General features: G+C 43.6%; 1 protein-coding gene across 3 annotated transcripts in view; it reads left to right on the top strand.

Annotated features, from left to right (window-relative positions):
- Nucleotides 1-9994: 9994 nt before the first annotated feature.
- CWF19L2 (CWF19 like cell cycle control factor 2) overlaps nucleotides 9995-19643 on the top strand; it is an 85167-nt gene continuing 75518 nt past the window's right edge. Inside the window, exons 1-2 of one of the 3 annotated variants that reach the window (XM_082333461.1) lie at nucleotides 10038-10122; nucleotides 14821-14862. In XM_082333461.1, the coding sequence (XP_082189587.1) occupies nucleotides 14854-14862 (9 nt within the window). In that variant the 5' untranslated portion in view covers nucleotides 10038-10122; nucleotides 14821-14853. Of the gene's footprint in view, nucleotides 10123-10333; nucleotides 10414-14820; nucleotides 14863-19643 lie in introns of those variants that run through there. The other 2 variants (XM_082333460.1, XM_082333462.1) reach the window with 2 other exon arrangements.

Here is a 19643-nt window from a genome sequence, read left to right as displayed (position 1 = left end):
TTTCAGAGCTCTGATGCACCCAGTCGTGCAGAAGCAGCTCTCGTGCTTTATAGCTGGCAGGGACCTCCCGCCGCTAAGGGCTCCTGTGCGGGGGCAGCAGGCATCAGCTCAGGGTGCTGTGCTGCTCGGCCTGGCGCTCACGTGTGCACTCTCTGTGCTTGGTGCAAGAGGTAAATAAGACTCCGAAAGGTTTTACTGATGGCTTTGAAGTTCTGGTGGAGACGGAGCCCACTGTTCCCAAGGTAAGAGCCACCCTTGCATCAGTGTTACTCCTTTCTGGGCTGAAATTGGGGGGAAAGAAAAGCCTAGTTTTGAACTGTGAAATAAGCAACTTGCCCTGTGGTCATCTTGATTCACCAGCCTACCCAACCTGTATGTGAGTAGTATGAACGTGTGGGCCTAACTAGGCTAGATGATGTCTGAGCTACAGTGAAATATCAATGTAATTTCTGTATGGGTCATCTAAACCCCAGTTCTCTTACTCCAGCGAGTTGCACAGATTGTAGTCATTCGTGTCAATGCATTTGGTCACTGAAGCCCTGCATTTGTTGTTTGCTATGATTTTAATAGGAAGTTTTTGCATGCAGGTGGGTTGCTGTGGTTAGTACATACCTGAGCTAACGTAACCAGGGATAAGAGTCATAAGTAAAATCATGGGCTGCAAGGAAGACTAAGACCTTTCACAAAACATCATTTGTTTTTTATTTGTTCAAAGGAAGAGGGGGTTTAAGGTTGCAGTATCCCTGTTGTACTTCTGCACTTGCAGCAAGCCATTACTGGGGTGTAAATACTGTAAAATTATTAGAAACTTTGCAATGATTTTAAGTTATTTTACAGGTAGCCTTGTTTAAATTAGTCTAACCTGTGACTCTGTCATAATATCAAATATCTGGTATTGTGTGAGTTGACTCTCAAAACTAGACATTTTTCCTGTCAACCATAGCTGTGGCTTTGAAGAGCCGAGGATAACACAAGGAGGAAGCTAGAGACAATCCAGTGGGATTTCTTGTCCTGTCTGTTACTTCTTCCCTTCGCTTCCAGTAAATAAGGTGGTCTAACCATTTTATTTTAGGGCTTTATCTAAAGCCTCCTGGGAACTGACGGAGAGTTGCCTTGACTTGTGCGAGCTCTGGATCAGGCTCTGGGGAAGGTGGCTTAGCCAGCAGGGCTGGAGGCGCCAGCTCTGATGTAGCATGGGAGAGGAGTGGAGTTCTCCTAGGCCTGAGGGCATCAGGACCTCCCTGCGGGCAGCCCCTCCATATCGGCAGCTTCATGGAGGTACATCGGGGCACTGACTGGATCAGGGATGCAGAGACAGCTCTCTGACACGAAACTTTCCCCCCTAAGCCGGCTATGCCTATGCTTTACCATTACAAAACAGCAACCCCAATGACAGCAGTAGTTTTTCCGTTGATTTTACAAAAGCAAAGGCAAGAAATTTCCAGTTCACAAGCAAATAATGTGAGATGTGTCGTTGCAATATTAGTAATTAGATTTCTCCTTCCAATGCAGAAATGCTCTGTATTATCATTCTAACATGATGGCAATCTTTTACCTTTGTTGTAAAACAATGCCCTTTATCTAAAAAATAAAATCAATCTTCTGTCACAACAATCAATGATATAAACGTATTTATTCTTAACTATGTCTTTGTCTTATCATCCTACTGAAATTTAAATTAAAAGGAAAACTACTGAGCCAAAGCATAAGACGGTAGAATAAATTAGTGTGAAATATATATTTTAATAACATATATATATGAAATATACAAATGATTTTGTGCTTCTTCATGTGATGACTTGTTCAGAATCTAGATCAAAACTGAAATAGTGATTCCAAGGTCTAGACAGAGTTTAGAAATTATTAACATTAAAAAAAGCTCATATTCTGTTGCTGAGCCATCCCGTCTCCTCAGCTTGTTCATCTTTGATGCCTTGTGCAGAGCAGAAGATGGAGAAGCACATTTCTCATCACATTCCACTGCTCAAACACACATCAGTCCTTGATGTCGGACTTCTCATACCCTTGGATGAGTTCAAAGTATAAACTTGCAACCAAGGAACTGCTAAAGCATTCATCTCAGGGCGGCAGAGTCCTTTACAGTATCCTGCAGCTCTCCTCAGCAATCATTCCAGTTGCAATCTGACAATATCTAAAGCTCTGTTAGAACAATTACAGTGAATCCTGCACTCCTGCTATTGGAAGGCAAATCCTGCTTTCCGTTTTCCATTTTCAAAGCTCCCCAGCTTTTCAGACTGCCTTATTCTTCTAGATAAAGATGGCAAGGATGAGAAACAGAGAAGAGATTGATTGTTCTTTTTTTCTCCTTGCCTCTTGCTTAGTTTCCAAAAGTGATTTGCACAGTATATAGACTCGATGCATTCTTTTGTTCTCTCTAAATCTAGCAACACAAATCTGCTGGTTTTCTTTCCCTTTTTCTTCTTTTCCAAATCAATCTTCTGTGCACAACCTCCCTTTCTGAGGCCTTGTTTGTGTGTGCTGTCCATCTTTTCATGTTCATTAATGTACACATTTCCTCTCTCTGGCCTCACAGCCTCCAAACCCTCACCCACATCAGATTTCCTAATACACCAATAGTGAAATAATCCCTTGACTCACAAGTAATGCCATGCCCGAGCCCCTTGAAAATCCTGATACTTTATATTTCCCATTCAAATACTGTTCTCAGACTACTTGCTCCTCACTGCAGGACATTATGCAATCTTTCGCATATCTGCATTTTTGTACTTCTAACCACCTCCTTTTATGGCTCTTTTTTAAACACCTGCTGGTTTTTGAAAGGATATTGGCCATCCTGGGGAGGGCTGCATGTGAAGGAATTCTGAGAGATGTGAACCCTCGAGTCCCAAAGAAGAGGCCATCTCATCATCAGGTCTGCACTCCTCCGGGGTGTGGATTACTCACAAGCCTCAACCCTGGCCAAATGCTGCTCACTTTTTGCATGAGTCCTTGAACTCTCTCTCTGTCTTCGGTATCCACAGAGGAGGAGCATGACCAAAGACCTGACTTCCACAGAGCTTAAAGGAATTACTCATAGAATTTAATGATTAAGCTTTAAGTCTACATGAATTTTCAGAGAGCAATTTTTGGTTCCTGAAAAATAGATGCTTTTTAGGGATCTCAGGCTGGGAAACTTGGACATAAAGCCCTTTAGTAAATAGCCTGTCTGGTAACTAGCCTGATGCTGTTTTTAATTTACAGTAAGAACCAGTTTCTAGCATGACCCTTTTCTTGAAGGGTTATGCCCTTGAAGGGTTATGCCCTTCAAGAGAGCATGGTTCCTTTGAGGAATGCTTCCTACCTCATTTTTTTATTGCTACTCTAATGATTTCTGTTGCATGTACTCACTTCACATCTCACTCCCCTCACGCTGCATCGCATATTCTGAGGAAGGATCAGAGGATGTTTTATTTAGAGTTCATCACTGCCTCTCACCAGGCCACCAGACTGAGAGAATATATTTCATCTGGCCCAATTGTTTGGTTCCCCATCTTCCTTCAGATTGCTTCCTCTCAAATTGCCTTGAAGTTAAATTACTGCAAAGACACTGGGAACTCGCATCCATATTCAGAGCATAAGAAATATTTTTGAGTCCTCCAACCAGTCTAGTATATTTTTAAATTAAAAAGAAATGAATTTCACTCTCCTTTAGCATCAGAGCTCTCTACTCTGGCCTGTGTGAACTGGGATTTGCAGAGAGCACCTCCGATGGGGCATTAAAAGGCATCTGGTTCTGGCAGGTGGTTTGGTTTAAGACCTTCTATGGCACTGGCAAGACAGGGCTGCCACCTGCAGCTTTTAACAGTGCATGTGGGCCTAAAGGCAGTGCCTATTTCAAGGCTCCACAGTGGAGGCCAGAGGAAGCCTGGTCACCGTGTGAGGCTCCTGTCAGAAAGCAAATGGCTACTGCTTCTGGCTACGTGCAGCCAGCACTTTTGGTGGTACCTAAGATCGGAGAGGGATGCAGGAGTCCTGCCCCTGGGCTCGACTGGGTTTCATGGTTACACAGACCAGAGGAAAACTTCTCTTACTGTACTGTCCCCTCTGCTTCCTCACAAAGCAACAAGGTCTTCTCATCTAGATTAACTTAAGCATCAGACAAAGAAACAAAGTTTCTAAGGGAGTCAGAGCATCACATTGCCTGTATTCAATTAAAATTAAATGAAAAGAGACTGAAATGCATACTAAGATACCTCTAGCCCATACCACCTTATTCTGCATTGCAAACATGCTCAGTGAAAGTAGTGATTTACCACGCCATTCATTAAAGCTGAACCTTTCCTCGCATGAATGGTTCCTGTGTCAGCATATGGGAGGCACATTTTTGAATATGGGCTTGAGTTTTGTTTCTTGTTTTTACTGTAAAAGATCTCTAACCTTTCTTTCTGAGGCAGTGCTATTAAGAAGGTAATAAAAAAAGCATGTTTATTTATCGTGCACGTTTCTTGGGTGTCAGGCTGTATGTGGCAAGGATGTAAATGAGAAGGTGATCTGCAGTGAAACACATTTGTACCGGTTCCTTTTAATGAAGCAATGCTGATCGTGAAGATTTGGCATATCTATATGCTTTGAGTTAGAGGAATTACTGTGATTAGTCTGCCTCTTTCTGTTGATGTCTCACAGATTAAATAAACAGAAAGTCTGGCAATCTGTGGTACTATTCCTGTTCTCTCTCATCTTATGTTACAAAACCTGAGAGACATGGAGCCAGCTTGCAGGCCCCAGGTACATTTATCACACCAGGATCCCTCGTAGGAGTGGTGTTAGGATGGCCAGGGCTCTTGCCTCACGTCTGCTCTTCCCAAATAATCCTCTCAGTTGAGTCAATCACTTGGCCAGGCCGGCATGCTAGGCAGGCTCCTCGGGGAACAGGCAGGGGAAAATACAGGGGCAGAAATCACTTCTCACCCAGCTACCCTGTCTAATATGTGCTTGGCTTTATAAGGCATAAAGGCGTTATAATAAGGCATTATTCCTGTGTAACCAATCCCTTTCTGAATCCACCGTCCAGGCAGGGTACCCTGCAGGGATGTGTGTATCTCTGGCCATGTCAGCAGATGCTTCTGACAGTCAATGTGAGAGCTTGAAACCACATCACAGAAAAATATCAAGTGGATCTTGACTACGAAATAGATGATGTTTGGTCTTTCCCACTCTGAAACTCCTAGGACAGAAGAAGCCAAAGCACACATTAAAAGAAATCCAAGGTCCTTCCACTGTATGGTCTCTTTTCTGACTCGGTGGTATCCTACACCGTGACATATGCTTGAAGATATGCTTGCTTGGTGTTGCCTGTGTGTTTGCAGTAACAGGGGCCTGGAGGGGCATTTGTGCTTGAAAATGAGGTGAGCGGCAAGACAAGCTGGTAGTGTTACCCTCCTTAGAGGGTTTGCTGTCAAGAACAGTGACAAAGACGGTGGCTTGGGATGTCAGGCACATTACTCAGACAGTATTTACAGCTATTTCTGGGTCAAGGGCTGAGACAAGAATTGGATATGAAATTACCCTTCCCTCTTAACACAGTGCTGTAAAATAAAGAAAAATGAAAAGCAATTTCAGGAATTGTGGGGTGAAAATTGGAGAGAAGTAAATTGTTCAAGTTGCTGCCAAAAGAGACAATTATGGACACTCTTTGAGGCAGTCAAATTCTCTTTACAATTATCATTACAGTGCTGTAGTGCCTTGGAGCCCTTTCCACGGAGCAAGACCTCGCTGGTCTCAACAATTTTTTTCTGTGACTGTTCACCATCTGATTAGAGAAAGACATGCTCCCATCCCCGTGTGGTTTTTGATTCTCTATTGCAATGAAAGGAGGAGACTCTCCAACAAAACTCTACACATGGAGTCCAGCTGGGAGTGTTGCGGCAGCTTCCTTTAGTTTGCTGGGTGCTGCCCACGTGCGTGTGAGTGGGACTGAGCAACAGCTCCGCAGGAGAAAAGGGAAAAGACAGCCCCAAGGTCTCTGGAGCAGCCAAAGGCTGTGGTTTCTCTGTACAATGGCTGCAACATCAGCTTAAGGTACTGCTGCTCTTGTAACCACCGGGCTGATACAACTGTCTGCAGGACTAGGCTACAACCTGGCTTCTGGAACTGACATACCTTTAAAAAGCAAAAATATGCTTTAATCTCACTTTAAAAACAAACCCAACCCGTTGCGCTGCATTGAAGCTCTGCCTAAGATTGTTTGATTTATTATTGCATTGGTCTGATGCATAAGGACAGATAAACTAAAGCCCCAGGGTTTTAATTCCTGCCCCAGCCAGGTGATCTGAGTCAGTATTTGTGTCTCATTTTGGAAGCAGCTGATTTGAAGCTCCCTGACATGTGCACCTCTGAACTTCTTCAAGTTGAGCAGGCACCAGAAAAGACTTACCCATTTCTCTCAAACAGGTTCTAAAAAGGTGTGTTACCAGACTCAGTAAAGCAAGGACAGGACGGGTGTTATCACTGTGGTGAGCTTCCTGTCTGATAACTGTCTTTGTTTTCAGCTTCTTCAAGGAAAAAACCAAACATGTAAAAGCCTCACAAGAACTGAAGGAGTTATCATTTCACGTGTGTAACAGCTTCCTCAAAAAACATTTATTAGTAGTAGTTGTCACTACAGGACTTCCCAGATGAACGATTCTCATTATTACAGTCATGAATCTGGGGTGGGGAGAGGGAAATGGATGTTTCTAAACCCCATTCCCCTGGTCTGCCGAACTACAGCTGAAGAGATCACTTGTTCTCAAAGTAGCTGAGCAAATGAACCAAATAAGTATCACTCAGGGGCAGACAACACACGATTTGCTATTGAATATGGAACAATGGGTGAATCATTCTTCGATCCACCGCAGCCTCCTCGCTCATTTTCATTGCAAGCTGAGCTCTCATTTCCAAGGCAGGCTGTCAGGACCCTCAGTGTCACGGGGGCTCTTTTATTGCTGCCAGGAGCACTCTTTTTGATGGACAGTAGAAAGTTGTCTGGTTTTCCAATCCAGGCCCTCACTGCACAATTCACGCACGAGCAACTAATAACCCAGGCATTTCTACTGCATTGATTTCTGGGCAAGGTGTTCTATCATTTTATAGCACTGAGTTTAGACAGAGTTGCTTTAATTTTCTCCTGAGGAAACATAATGGAATTTCTATGAAAGAAATATGCTTTTCCCTATAATTGTGTCATTCTTTGGGTTTTTTTTCCTCTGCAATTTCTCCAGGGACCAACATTTTTATTTCTTAGACAAGTCATTGAAAATTCCCATCCCAGTCTAAGTGATCCCTCAGAATCAAATGTAAATGACTGCTCAGCAGTCCCAATGGCAATTGAAACCCAGGTGGTTTTAAAAATGAACAGAATGAGAATTAACTGAAATTAAGTACATTTTGACTTGGGTGTACCCCCTCGCTGTCCCCTCCCCAGCACCCTACTGGATATTATGCTTCTTTAGTAGGAACACCTCAGAACGTGTTGTTAAAATTGAGGTAAGAAACTCACCTCAGCTGCCCTGTGGGAAAAAAGTTTCATATTCTCAAAGTAAAGAACACCTTTTCCCTAGTGAAACATAGCCTTTCACTTAAAGAAAACCGCACAGGATCACACTGAGTGGAGAGGATTTTTTTCAACCGTTTTCATATAAAAATAAAATATCAGAGTGCTGAATGCAAGCAGTGAAGGCTAGCAGGATGGAGGTTTATAACACAGGTCAGTTGGAGAGTCACCAGCTCCTTTCAGAGAAAGTGTAAAATGTGCCATCGAATGGGAAATAATAATTCACTCTGCAAGGTCAGCACCTCCCTGTAGGAGTTCAGCAAAGATCAGTATCTCCGAAGCATTATTGGTTTATTAGCTTGTTTAATTTTGGCACTGAGAATGAGACGACTGAAGAGAGCTGCCCAGCTGACCGTTAAAAGCAGTGTACCAAGGACTTGCGCTCTAGGCTCACTGGAGATTTCTGAGCATATGAGGAGCTCTCACATGCTTGAAATATCTTGAATATCTTGAAAAAAAATAAGACTAAACTTTCGTTTTTGCCTGCTACCTTTTCTTGGATGAGAAGAGGAAATAAGATAAAATTATGTCATCTTTTCCTGAACTGCTGACCGCAAAATTAAAGTTAACTCTCAAAAACCCCAATAGCAGAATGATCATATTTATAAAATAGCTTTCTAGTTTTCATTGTTCTTCAGTTTTTGAGATTCTAGAGTGTATTTGCATCATGGTTTCTGTCCTAAAAGCAGGAGTATTAGAAATGTGTTTTTAAATGAAAATTTACAGTACCACCTTATTAATGATGGTGGAGGGTCACAGATATCAAGAATAACACCAAATACTGCAAAAGCTCACAGGCTGCTTTGACTCCTCTTCTTCGTCTGTAACTTCCTGCCGTAGAACACACATTCCCTGCTCTCGCTCCCGTCCTGGAGGACAAAACTGCCCACAGCTGTCGCTAACCTTGCTCTGCCACAGTTGCCAGGTGCTCTGTTCTCATGCAGCTCTTCCGAGTACTTCCTAAACTGATTCAGTCACAACTAGTTGGGTCAGCTCATAGACTATCAATTTGCTGTTTAGATTTATATTAAATCTATTAAGCCAATCCACCTAACTGTGCATGGAGCAAATTAGGGAGCACCCACCTGAACTGCTCTGCTGGCCGCCTGGAGCAAGTGGTAAACACTGGGATGGAAAGAAAACAGTTTGTTGGTAAGAAGAGCACCTCGTGATCAGAGGCGAGGCTTTCCTTACTGGGCCAAATACGCGCTTTTCTTGCTTCTCCTCTCTCAACCAGTGTATAGTGCTGCATATAGCTAAGGACCAAGCATTGCAATGGTCAGTCCTGCTGGAACATCTTTTGTATCCAGCTGTTGGCTTTGTAAGTCGCTCCCCAAAGGGGGTTCACCCGCTGCGTTTCCGAACAGTGCCTGTTAAGCTGTATCAGTCATCATTCTCTACCTAGTGGGGATCTACGACAGGTTTTTCTTGAGATGTTATTAACTGTCATAGTATAAATTGAACAAAGATGCAAATGCAATTTACGCATTTAATACTACCATGGAGATGATTCAATTACAGTTATCACTTTGAAAACATACTGTCCAATGCAAGTAGCTAAGAAATTACCCAAGCACTTTTCAGAACGTTACCTAAATAACGTTGTTCCTCGGCAATTGCGAACACATTTGGTGTCAGACCCGTGAGTAATGCTCTGATCTCATTCCAAAGAATTATGTCTCAGACAGACATTTGCTTCGCCGGCGATGCAGCAGCCCTGTCAAACGCTGTTGGCCAACTGCAACTCCTAACCGCTTGAACGCACACATTTCTTTGCTCTCCCTGCCCGCACCCAGGCGCGCGCCGAGCCGCCGCCGCCCGGCCCTTGGCACCGGACCGGCTGCGAGCGGCGCAGCGCGCGGCGGGGGGGCCGCCGGGAGGGCGGGCGCGCGGCGGCAGCGCGGAGCCCCGCGCGGCCCCGGAGCGCGCGAGCGTGGGTGAGGCCGCCTCCCCCGTCTTCGCCCCTCATCAACGCTGGTCCAGGCGAGCGGGCCCCGGCCCGCGCGGGGCGATTTCGGCCCAGCGCGAGGGGTGAGCCTGGAGGTCAGCATCCCCACCCCGGGACTTCGTGGTCCTGTCAGCCAGGCAGCGCCGGCGCCCGCCGAGCGGCTTTGCCGCGACACGGTATCTGCCGTGACCTTCCCCCGCGAGGCCGCGGGACGCCTCCCGCAAGCTGCCTTTAACTCTGAAGCTACGAGAGATGTTGGGGAAACTCTGCCGTGAGCCTGAGAGCGTTACGGCGGGGCACCGGCGAGCCCGGCGGGGCCGAGAGCCGGCCTCCGGGGGGAGCAGGGCCCCGCCGCCTCCCCCGCCGCCGGGAGGCGGCCACGCTCGCTCTAGGGAGCGGCGGTTTACGACAGTCCCCATCCCCCCCGTCCCGCTCGCCGTTGCCCAGGACGCCGTTTACGACAGTCTGCCGGACTCGCAGTACGGCGGGGTTGCTGCACGGCCGCTGCGCGGCGGTTGATTTCCGGTGGGGCCTGGCGATGGCGTCCGGGTTTGAGAGCGAGCGGAGCCTGGCGGCGCGCAGGGAAGAGCGGCAGCGGCAGCGGGAGGCGGTGCTGGCGGAGGTGGGGTGTCCGGCCCGGCCCGGCCCGGCCCGGCCTTTCCCCGGGGGCCGGTTAGCCCCCTTCCTCCCTCCCTCACTCCCTCCCTCCCTCCCTCTCTCCGTCAGGCCGGGTGCTGGGGAGGCCTCGTCTTGCGCGGGTCGGTGCGCTCCTGAGGCCGCCCTGGCCGCGGCCTCCCGCCCGCAGGGCCGCCAGCGGCAGCTGGAGGAGGGGGACGCCCTGGGGAGAGCCCCTTCTGCCCCCAGGGGAGCTGGGCCGCGGTACCGGGAGTGGCAGAAAGCAACCGGGAACTTAGTGAGTGACAGCCACCTGAGTTCACGTGTTTTGCCACTTGTGGTGGTATTGATCCGCTTGGTATTTCACTTATTACGTGTTTCTGTCCTTACACCTTTGGAAAGAGCTAGGGTCGGTCTTCTTTACACCCTGTCTTCAGATATTTGTACACATTGATAAGATGACACCACCCCACTCCCTGGCCTTCTCTAGGCTAAACTGTCCCAGCTCTCAGGCTTTCCTTAAGTGAGACATAAAAGGCAACTCCTCCTTGCCTTCCCAGCTTGTCTTTCCTAAAGAGTCAGTATACATCCATTACAACACTCTGGTCATGGAGTAGTAATAACTGGAGCAGAAGTGGGACAGCCTGTTTTGGTGTTACTTGCTTGGTTATATCTTGCTGTAGTGTTAGGCAAGAACTAGGAGGCTCCCACTCGTGGATGCTTTGGTAGAGTTGCTGTGACTCGGAGACGTGTGCTAATCCTGATGCATTTTATTCAAAGTCTGCCTATATGCCGTGTTTGGTATTTGTGCAGTAAGCTGCTGATTCTTGTTGTAACTCATAGGTAGAGTGAAAGATAAGATAGTAAATGGCACATCAATTAGATGATATGACTTGTTTTGAAGTTTAAGGAATGGGGGATAACTGTATGGAAAGAACAGTGTAAGAGGAGGACAGGGTGTGGAAGAAGTATGAGGTTGTGATGATGGGCTTTTGAGAGAAGGAAGGCCAAATAAACAGCAACTGAATCTTACTGGGCAAAGATATTTTCAGGAAAAAAGTAATGGGAAAATGGCCTGAATAGCCTGAGGCTTACACAGTAATGATGTCTTTTCTTAAGGCAAAGCAGGAAGACAGAGAGAGGATTTCAGGTAATATATTGTGTGGGTGTCTCTCTTGCACAGTTGTGGAACTGTTTCTAGGCAATAGAAGATCCCTTCAGTGACTTCACAAGTGTGGGATGATTCTGCACTGTGTGCTTCCCCCTTTTTGGCAAGCAGTTGAAGGGAAATTCCTTTAACTTATTAATAGTGAATCGTACTATCCTGCAAAAGTTTGTTGTTAAGATGTCTTTTGCTCTGCTTGAACTGCTGTATATGTTTAAGAGTGTTCCTTTGCTCAGTTCAACCTCTTGGATGTTCAGAAAATACTCTTAACTGGAAGAAAGTGAAACTTATGTAGGACACCGTTATCCTACTTTACCTCTTCTCAGTTGGTGCCACTTGTACAGCAAGATATCTGGGGCAGTGCCACACTTTCAGAATCATAGAACAGCCCAGGTTGGAAGGACCTTGAAAGATCAGCTGGTCCAACCTTTTGCGGGAGAGGAAGCCCGGATGAGATTATCTAGTGCCCTGTCCAGTCGTGTCTTGAAAACCTCCAGTGATGGGGACTCCAGCACGTCCCTGGGGAGGTTGTTGCAGTGGCTGATTGTTCTCACTGTAAAAAATTTCTTATGTCAAGATGAAACCTCTCCTGGTGCAAATTGTGCCTCTTGCCCCTCGTCCTCTCCGTGGGGCTCCTTGTGAAGAGAGAGCCTCTGTCCTCTTTGCAGGCACCCTTTAAGTACTGGAATACTGTGATGTGGTCCCCCTTTAGACGTCTCTAGGGAGAAAAGACCTAACTCCTTCAGCCTTTCCTCATAGGGCAGGTTCTCCAGCCCTTTGATCATCTTCCTGGCCCCCCTTTGGACCCTTTCCAGTTTGCCTGCATCTTTCTTGAATTGTGGGGGCCAGCACTGGACACAGTACTCCAGGAGCAGCCTGACAAGCGCTGAGTAGAGCGGGACGATCACATCTCCGTCTCTGCTAGTGATGCCCCTGCAGATGCAGCCCAGGATCCGATTTGCCTTTGTTGCTGCAGCGGCGCACTGCTGGCCCCCGTGCAGCTGCTGGTCCACCAGGACCCCCAGCCAGCAAGGCTGCTCCTCAGCCACACAGATCCTAGCCTGTACCGGGCTCTTGGGTTATTCTGTCCCTGGTGCAGGACCTTGCACTTGTTTTTGTTAAACTTCATACAGTTCTTGCTGGCCTGCTCTTCCAGCCTGTCCAAGTGTCTCCGTAAGATGTCTCACCCTTCTGACGTGTCCGCCTCACCACCCATTTTGGTATCATCGGCAAACTTGGTGAGGGTGCTTTCAGTCCCATCATCCAGATCATTTATGAAGATGTTGAGCAGTGGGATGTCCAGTATTGATCCTAGGGCACCCCACTTGTGACAGGCTGCTAGCCTAGGTAAAAAACATTGATAAATGGCTACCTTTTGTAAAAGCCTTTTACAGAGTCAGGCATTGTTGCAGTAGTTCAAATAATAATTTTCCTACTTTCTTATTAGCTTCTACTTGCATCAGCACCTTAACATGAAATAAAAAGTGTCCTGTGAAGATGTAGCTTAAAAATTTTGGTATAACTTATTCTTTGGAAACATCTGTGGAAGTTTTTTACTTCTTTTGTTCATATCTCTCAAATACTGTTGAAGTGAGAGATGTAGCATTAAACACCTTTATGATGCTTTTATAGCAACTGGATTGTGGTATTAAATATGCTGCAATCTGTGGAAAGGTAATGAATTTGTATTTAACCTCTCCTCATGTTTAGGTAAGTCTCAATTCAGGGGGGCAGGAAAGCTGAGAAAGGAGGTTTAGTTGCGGTACTGTTGGAAAAATGCTACAGTAATGTGCCAAAGCTACTCTCGTAGAGAAAAGGTTGAAGTCGGGGATGAAAGCACTTATTCATACAGGGATGTGGGGGAAAAAGGGACGAAGGTTGGTTTTGGCAGAGTGTGAGTTGGTACTAGAAAGCATGGTATCTTGAGTGTAGGGGCTATGCTTCTGACTTAGGATACGTCTCAAGAGGTCTTTGATGGTAATGTAGCTTCATAGGCCAGTGTTAATGTGTTCTTGTAGGTTTAGATGTTGCTCATCAGCCTTCTTGAAGAATATTAGAAAAACAAGTTTGGAGGTTTTAGAATGAAACTAAATCTCGTATTTTTTCTTTATCAATAAGATGTGCTGTATTACAACAGTAATGTATACAGGATCTGTGTTGAATTTTGTGATTTTTTTTTTTTTTTTCTTTGATTTGAGCAGGAAACAGCCCATCATTTTATTGTTCGGCATGTTTTTTAAATGCCATGACTACAAATTACTCCTAGATGGAAATCTTAAAAACATATCTGCAACTTTTGTGCAATACTAAATAAAACGAAATGCACAGCCCTAATTTTCTGGAGGAAGGCAACCCTAATTTTCTGTGTACAACAGTGGGCTCAGAGTTGACTTTTTGACTCAAGACTAACAACTGGGGAGTAAATAGCTCTATAAAGAAGCTATATCATTGCTCAGACAAAAGCTGATCAAGTGTTAGAAGTTACTGGGAAAGGAACAAAGGAAATGGTTACAGAGACATATTACTGATTTCTGTATAATATGAAATAGCGTATGCAGTCCTGGTCCCAGCATCTCAAGGAGAACTGAACAGCCTTGGAGAAGGTGGGAAGAAAGGTGTCAGAGATGATCTTGGTACAGACTGTCCAAGGAGACTAAAGGTTTTGAGATGGGGGAAAAATAGGCTGAAAAAAAGTTAATATGAGAGTGTTCTATAAAATCATAAGTGATATGGAGAAGGGAATAGAGAATTGCGGTCTGCTCTTTCTTTCAACACAAGAACTAGGTCATATTAAGGGATTTACAAGTAGCCAGCTCAGAGCAGACAAAAGAAATGAACTTTCAGATGATGCACAGAGAACTTGTAGTGCATCTTGTATAGCATGTTGCAAATTCTGACACTTCACTTCTATCCAGACAAGAATAGCCTAAAAGCAAAGATACATGCTGAAAGTTATTGATTGAAAGCTGCTGAGCCTCAAATTGCTGGAGGATACAGGAATATTTTGGCGATGTCTCACTTTGGGCTTACCCACTTTCATCAGCTTCCCTGGACGTTACCGGGCATTTTTCAGTGGGGTACTAGCTTAGATTCTCGGTTCTGAGAATGACAGAGTGCTGAGAGATTCAATACAGGAAAGCAGGATGGAGTATAATTTGTGAAATACTAGGCACTATGGTTTTACAAGTCCCATTTTTTGTGGAGTGTAGGAAGGGGTCTTGAGACAATGTCATGGTTTTCTACAGGATTTAACCATTAGAGGTGCTTGGTCCCTATATGGCCATTGAGAAACATTTGCAATGTGACTTTCCGGCTTCTTACTGAAAGTGCACATTCTAGAGTCTGTGTTATTTTTCCATGGTGTTGCCTTTCCACTTCCGAGCAACCTAAAGCAAAGTCAGATTCCATGACTTTCAGGGATTCCTTTGTGTGCATTGGGTAGCACTGAAATGTACTTTAATGATCAGATATTTTTCATTGCTGTTGCTTGTGCAATGATCATCATATGTATGTCCTTGAACTATTTCTTTTTCCTTGCAGTAAGAACTAAAAGTTGAAGTAAGGAGAGAGGACATGTTGAAGGTTGGTAGTTTCCTCCCCACCCCCTTTCTGTACCAGAGTTTTAGAATGTGTTAGCAAAAATGTACAATAAGCATTTTATCCTGTTTAAGTTGATGTGGGACAAAGGAGGCTATGTAGTTTCCTTTATCCCTATCTTGGCTGATAGAGAAATTTAGGAATGAAACTTTTTTTTTTTTTTTAAAACTCACAGCATGTTTATTTTTCCCATTTCTGGACTGAGTAACTTAACATTAAGATATGTAAAATGGCAACATTTTTAAGACTTCTCGTGTAGCTACTCTTGTTATTTCTGTGCAAAATCATATAGCATTTTGTAACATGGAAGCATGAGGATGTCGTAGTTGCCATGTCAGTACTCTGCTGTCTGCTTTTCAGAAATGGAACTGACTTGCTGCCACCTTTTTTGCTGACAGAATAACATTTCTGTCTTCCTTGAATTTGAGAGACACTGTAACTTGCAAAGGCTGTAGATTTATATATATATATATATATAAGAATATAGATATATAAGTCATATGTACTAGTACTTCAGACATGCGGTGACATAGTACCACTTAAACCAGCATTTGATAAAGTGGTTAATCTTCTATATTTAGCTTAAGTAATTGATGTTGTCCCTATTAAGTATCACGCATCTAGCAGTAGTCAGTACTTAGCTATGTTTGAACTCTATTTTTGTTTTTATGTTTTGAACTTTTCTTAATAAACTCTCTTTTGAATTAAGTTAAAAACAAGTTTTGTCATGAGTGGGCATGAAAATCTTTCTCTTCCTCTGTCCATTCAGAAAAAGAAGAAAGCAGAAATCAGACAAATTAAAAAAAACAACCTCCCCTTGGGGGGTACTCTGTCTGAAGTTTTATGCAGGAAAAAAGTTGCAAATGGCAAATTAGTTGGTAGGGTTTTTTTACTTCCCTTCTTCTTACTGGGGGAAGGAAAACCAGTCCTCATTTGAAGAAAATGAAGTATTTCTGAAGTTTATGAACTCCTAAAGATGTTCATCTGTTCATTAAAGTATGTATATTATTGATAATATCAGTAAGTGAGAGCAGATTAATGTCTTAAGTGTATTGACTTTCTGTGCTTTACATAGGTTACTTTGATTAAGGTTAGACTGCTTGGTGCTATAGTGGTGGAACAGAATTGGGAGAAAACTACTACAAGCCTTTATCTCAGTGCATTTTGACTGTCTTGCTTGCAAAGGCAAAAAAAGATGCGCAGGGATATTTCACATGTGGCTAACATAGTTGAGACAGTTATTTGCTCGTTGCAATCTTGGAAGCTCCTGCTTTTTGCTTTGGGAAGGACGCTTGGGAAGCTGTGTAGGTCTTTGCTTCTGATAATCTGAGAAGTTTGCAGAAATGACTGTACTTCAGCGGTTCTGTTTCTGGAAAGATGAGATGTTCAACCAACTCACCTTAAGGAGCTTTTAGTTATAAAATATTTGAAATTATTAGTCTGTCTTCTGTTCTATAGAATATGTAGTTGGGGCTAAGATAAAAGGGAGCTCTTTAACTCTGGTTCTCGATAGTTAGGACAATGAGGAGTCTGAGAGAACCTTCACTATCTCTTCAGAAGTAATGCTCCTCAAATCACCGAGCTCAGTAGAGGAATCTGGGATTAGCTTACTCTTGCAGATTCCGTATCCACAAAAATCAAGAGATTAAATATATAGTAGATTTTGAAACAGTTATAGAGATAGAATGGTTTTTTTTACTTTTAAAAGAAGCTGAACAGAAGAAGTTGCTTCTTGTTGATATTTTTAAAAATTTATTCACTGTGTCATGTTTTTTGCCAGTTATGAACTTGCACTTCTTTTGAAGAACCAAAATATCACCCAACTCAGTGACTGAGATTTCTCTTTTAAATTTTGGAAACGTATTCTTTTATTTGTGTAGTCTGTCCTCCCAACTGTGTTGGTAAAACCTAGCAGCTGGGGATGTTTATGATAATGATCAGTAATCAAATAATTAAGTGTTGACATGCAAATTGTTATTAAGCTCCAGAAATAGCATCTTGTTTTGATGAGTGTGATAGTTCATGACACTACTGTTTTAGTTTGCAAGTTTAGAATGAGAAAATAATCTGATGGGTGTTTTGGTAAGTGCAGAGATGTGTACTTTTCCTAGGCATGAATGTGGTTTGTTTTTTTTTTTTTGGTAAAAAGTAGCAATAATTCAGTTTTGAATTATTCTTGCATCTGTGCTATGACAAGGCATTTCTGTACTTCAGGGTTGCTCTTCTGTTACTTGGGTTTTTTCATGGACTTTCACTCTTTGGTCTCTGAGGGTGACGTGATATGACATGACCATTCCTTGTGCAGAAAATCCTGTCTTTTAATTGTTAAGGATTACTGACAGATTACAAGTTTCTCTTGGTAGCAGTACGTATTGATTTAAAAAAAAAAGTTGAGTGTAGGTAAATAAGACTTCACTCAGTATTTCAAACATCTAAGATATGTTCTTGAAACAATGTAAATAAAATGATACCTTGAAACAGGTTCGTTGCACAAACAAGAAATTGTGTGTTTAGTTTTACTTATTTAGGTTTCTGAAAAAATTAATATGAGATGTGCAAGCTGTTATTTTTGGAAACATCTTGTTTGATACTTTTGACTTAGACCTCTATCTTTATTTTTGTTTTACATTTTTTTTGATTTATTTTCTTTGAAAATACAACCTAAAAATTAAAAAAACCCAATGTGTAACAGTATCACTGAGTTCACTGTATTTGAGCTCTAAACAAGATGTGAAGTCAGCGGGTTTTCCCGGTGAAGTTTGGTCAGGTATTTCCTCATAAAAGCCTAACCATTGGGTTGTTGCAGTGATTAGTATTTACCGAGGTGATGGAATGCTTTGGCAGTATTTTACACTTCAGTTTTCAGTGGAAAATTACAGGACTTTCTCCTTAGACAGAAATTAATAGCAAAACATATCACTGTTGGGGTTATAGAGCTGTTATTTGTTGGAAGTTGCTTCTGTGCTGTAATACTAAGCTCGTCCTTTTTGTTCTTTCCCTTTTAAATCCTTTATGAAGTGTTCATCCCTGACTCTCTCTGTCAAAGGAAATAAGTATGTCAGTATTACTATACTCATTTAAATCTTTGAGTGATATTAGGAGAGTAATAGCACTGAGAAATTAATAGTGCCTTTTCACAAAAGGTTTTCAGACTTTTGACAAAGTACCTCTGTATGCATTTTTGCAAGCAACATCTTTGATTTAACAGACAGGTCATTCTAGAAGGCAAGTGATGAGGACACGTCTTCATTTTTATATTCTGTAAGTCCTTCCTCCAGAGCTTGCTCTGCCACAGGTGTGGAGAGGTCCTACATTAACACGAAGTATTTGCCTACAGTTTCCTAGCAGTCGTAGCTACCATCCTGCATCTGTTTAGCTGTTGTGTCTGCAGCTGTGCCAGCAGAACCAGTTACTGCCTCCCAAATGTGTCTGGCTGAAGGTTGACATCTCCTGCAGTCTGCTCTTTGGATTGCATGTGTGACTGTTCTGTGATGATTATTGATCACAAGAAGCTTAAATGATTTAAGTGATGGTCATTTCAGTGACCTGTCTTCTGTGTCTTTTGGCAGGTGAAAATGACAGAGAGCAGTGACATTTCCAGCTGGCACAGCCATGTCTGGGGGAGGTAGGGGTACAGGCAGCACTCTCGCTCAGTTGTGATTTGGCAAGCTGGGGTGGAAGCTAAGCCCTTTCTTGTGTTTCCACTGCTGTCCTCCTTGGGAAAGCTTCGTGAATGTAACAATAATTGGAATATTGAGGGTAGAAAAAACAGTCTAAGCATTCAGGAAAATAAGTGTGTTATTCAGGTAGAGAATTGGTATAAGAGCATCAGAACTGCAAGGAAGGGTATGTTCAGGTTCCCTGAGCTTTGGGGTGATGGAAGCTGGGAGGGTAATACATGCCACAGCAGCCTTTCTGATAGCTGAATATCGGAACTGGTAAATGAGTGGAATGGATTGTCTGGTAGGATGGGAGGTGGTCCTGACATTAGAAATAGAAGCTCATTGTTTAGATTTTGGGTGCCTTATGTTAATGTCTGAAGGACTGAGCGAGTTGTTACGTCTTGAATTTATCTAGCAGAAAGCTGTTGCCAAAAGGAGTTTTTCCACACTTCTTCCTCCTGTTCCCTTCCTCCCCCAGGTGCACATTTTATTTTCCTCATTCCTTGTGCTTAAGCTGGTAGCTTTGATGACCTTTCCAGAGGACCAGCTTGGAAGCTTGATCTGCAGGAAGCTGCACCCCTCTCTTGGTGGGATTCGTTTTGTGTCAGGGTAGTCCTTGAAGTCCCGCGAGGCCAGAGTGCAGGGATAGTCCTGTGCAGAGAGGAGAGGTACGGGAATGGAGCCCTGCCCTTCAGTGGCAGGTAGCCATTAGAGCAGCTTATCTGCTACTCTGTGTTGGAGGTTTTTGTCTGGCTGTATTGATCTGGTGTTGTGCTGTGGTGTTTCCCTTTTTTTTTTTTTTTTTTTTTTTTCTCCAAAAAGCAATGAGAAGAATTTTTCTTCTTTTGGATGGAGAAGTTGGCTTTTGAATGATGATGATTGTAATCTGAAGAGCTAGAGGTTGACCACAGTTAAAGATAGGAAATTACATGGTCTCTGTAGTGATATGGAAAATTTTCTCTGGCCTGGGTGAGAGCTGAAATGGTACATAGAGTTGGGGTCAGGAAAGAGGGTTGGTCAGTGTTTCTGTGGGCTGGGGAAGGGAGTGTTTTAGCCTCCATCCCTAGGTGAGGCACGTCCGCTTCTGGACATCTTTGGGGGACT

Source organism: Platalea leucorodia (genome assembly GCF_965183815.1).
Source record: "Platalea leucorodia genome assembly, chromosome: 2".
NCBI classification, from domain to species: Eukaryota; Metazoa; Chordata; class Aves; order Pelecaniformes; family Threskiornithidae; genus Platalea; species Platalea leucorodia.
This window is presented reverse-complemented; position numbering and strand designations above follow the sequence as displayed.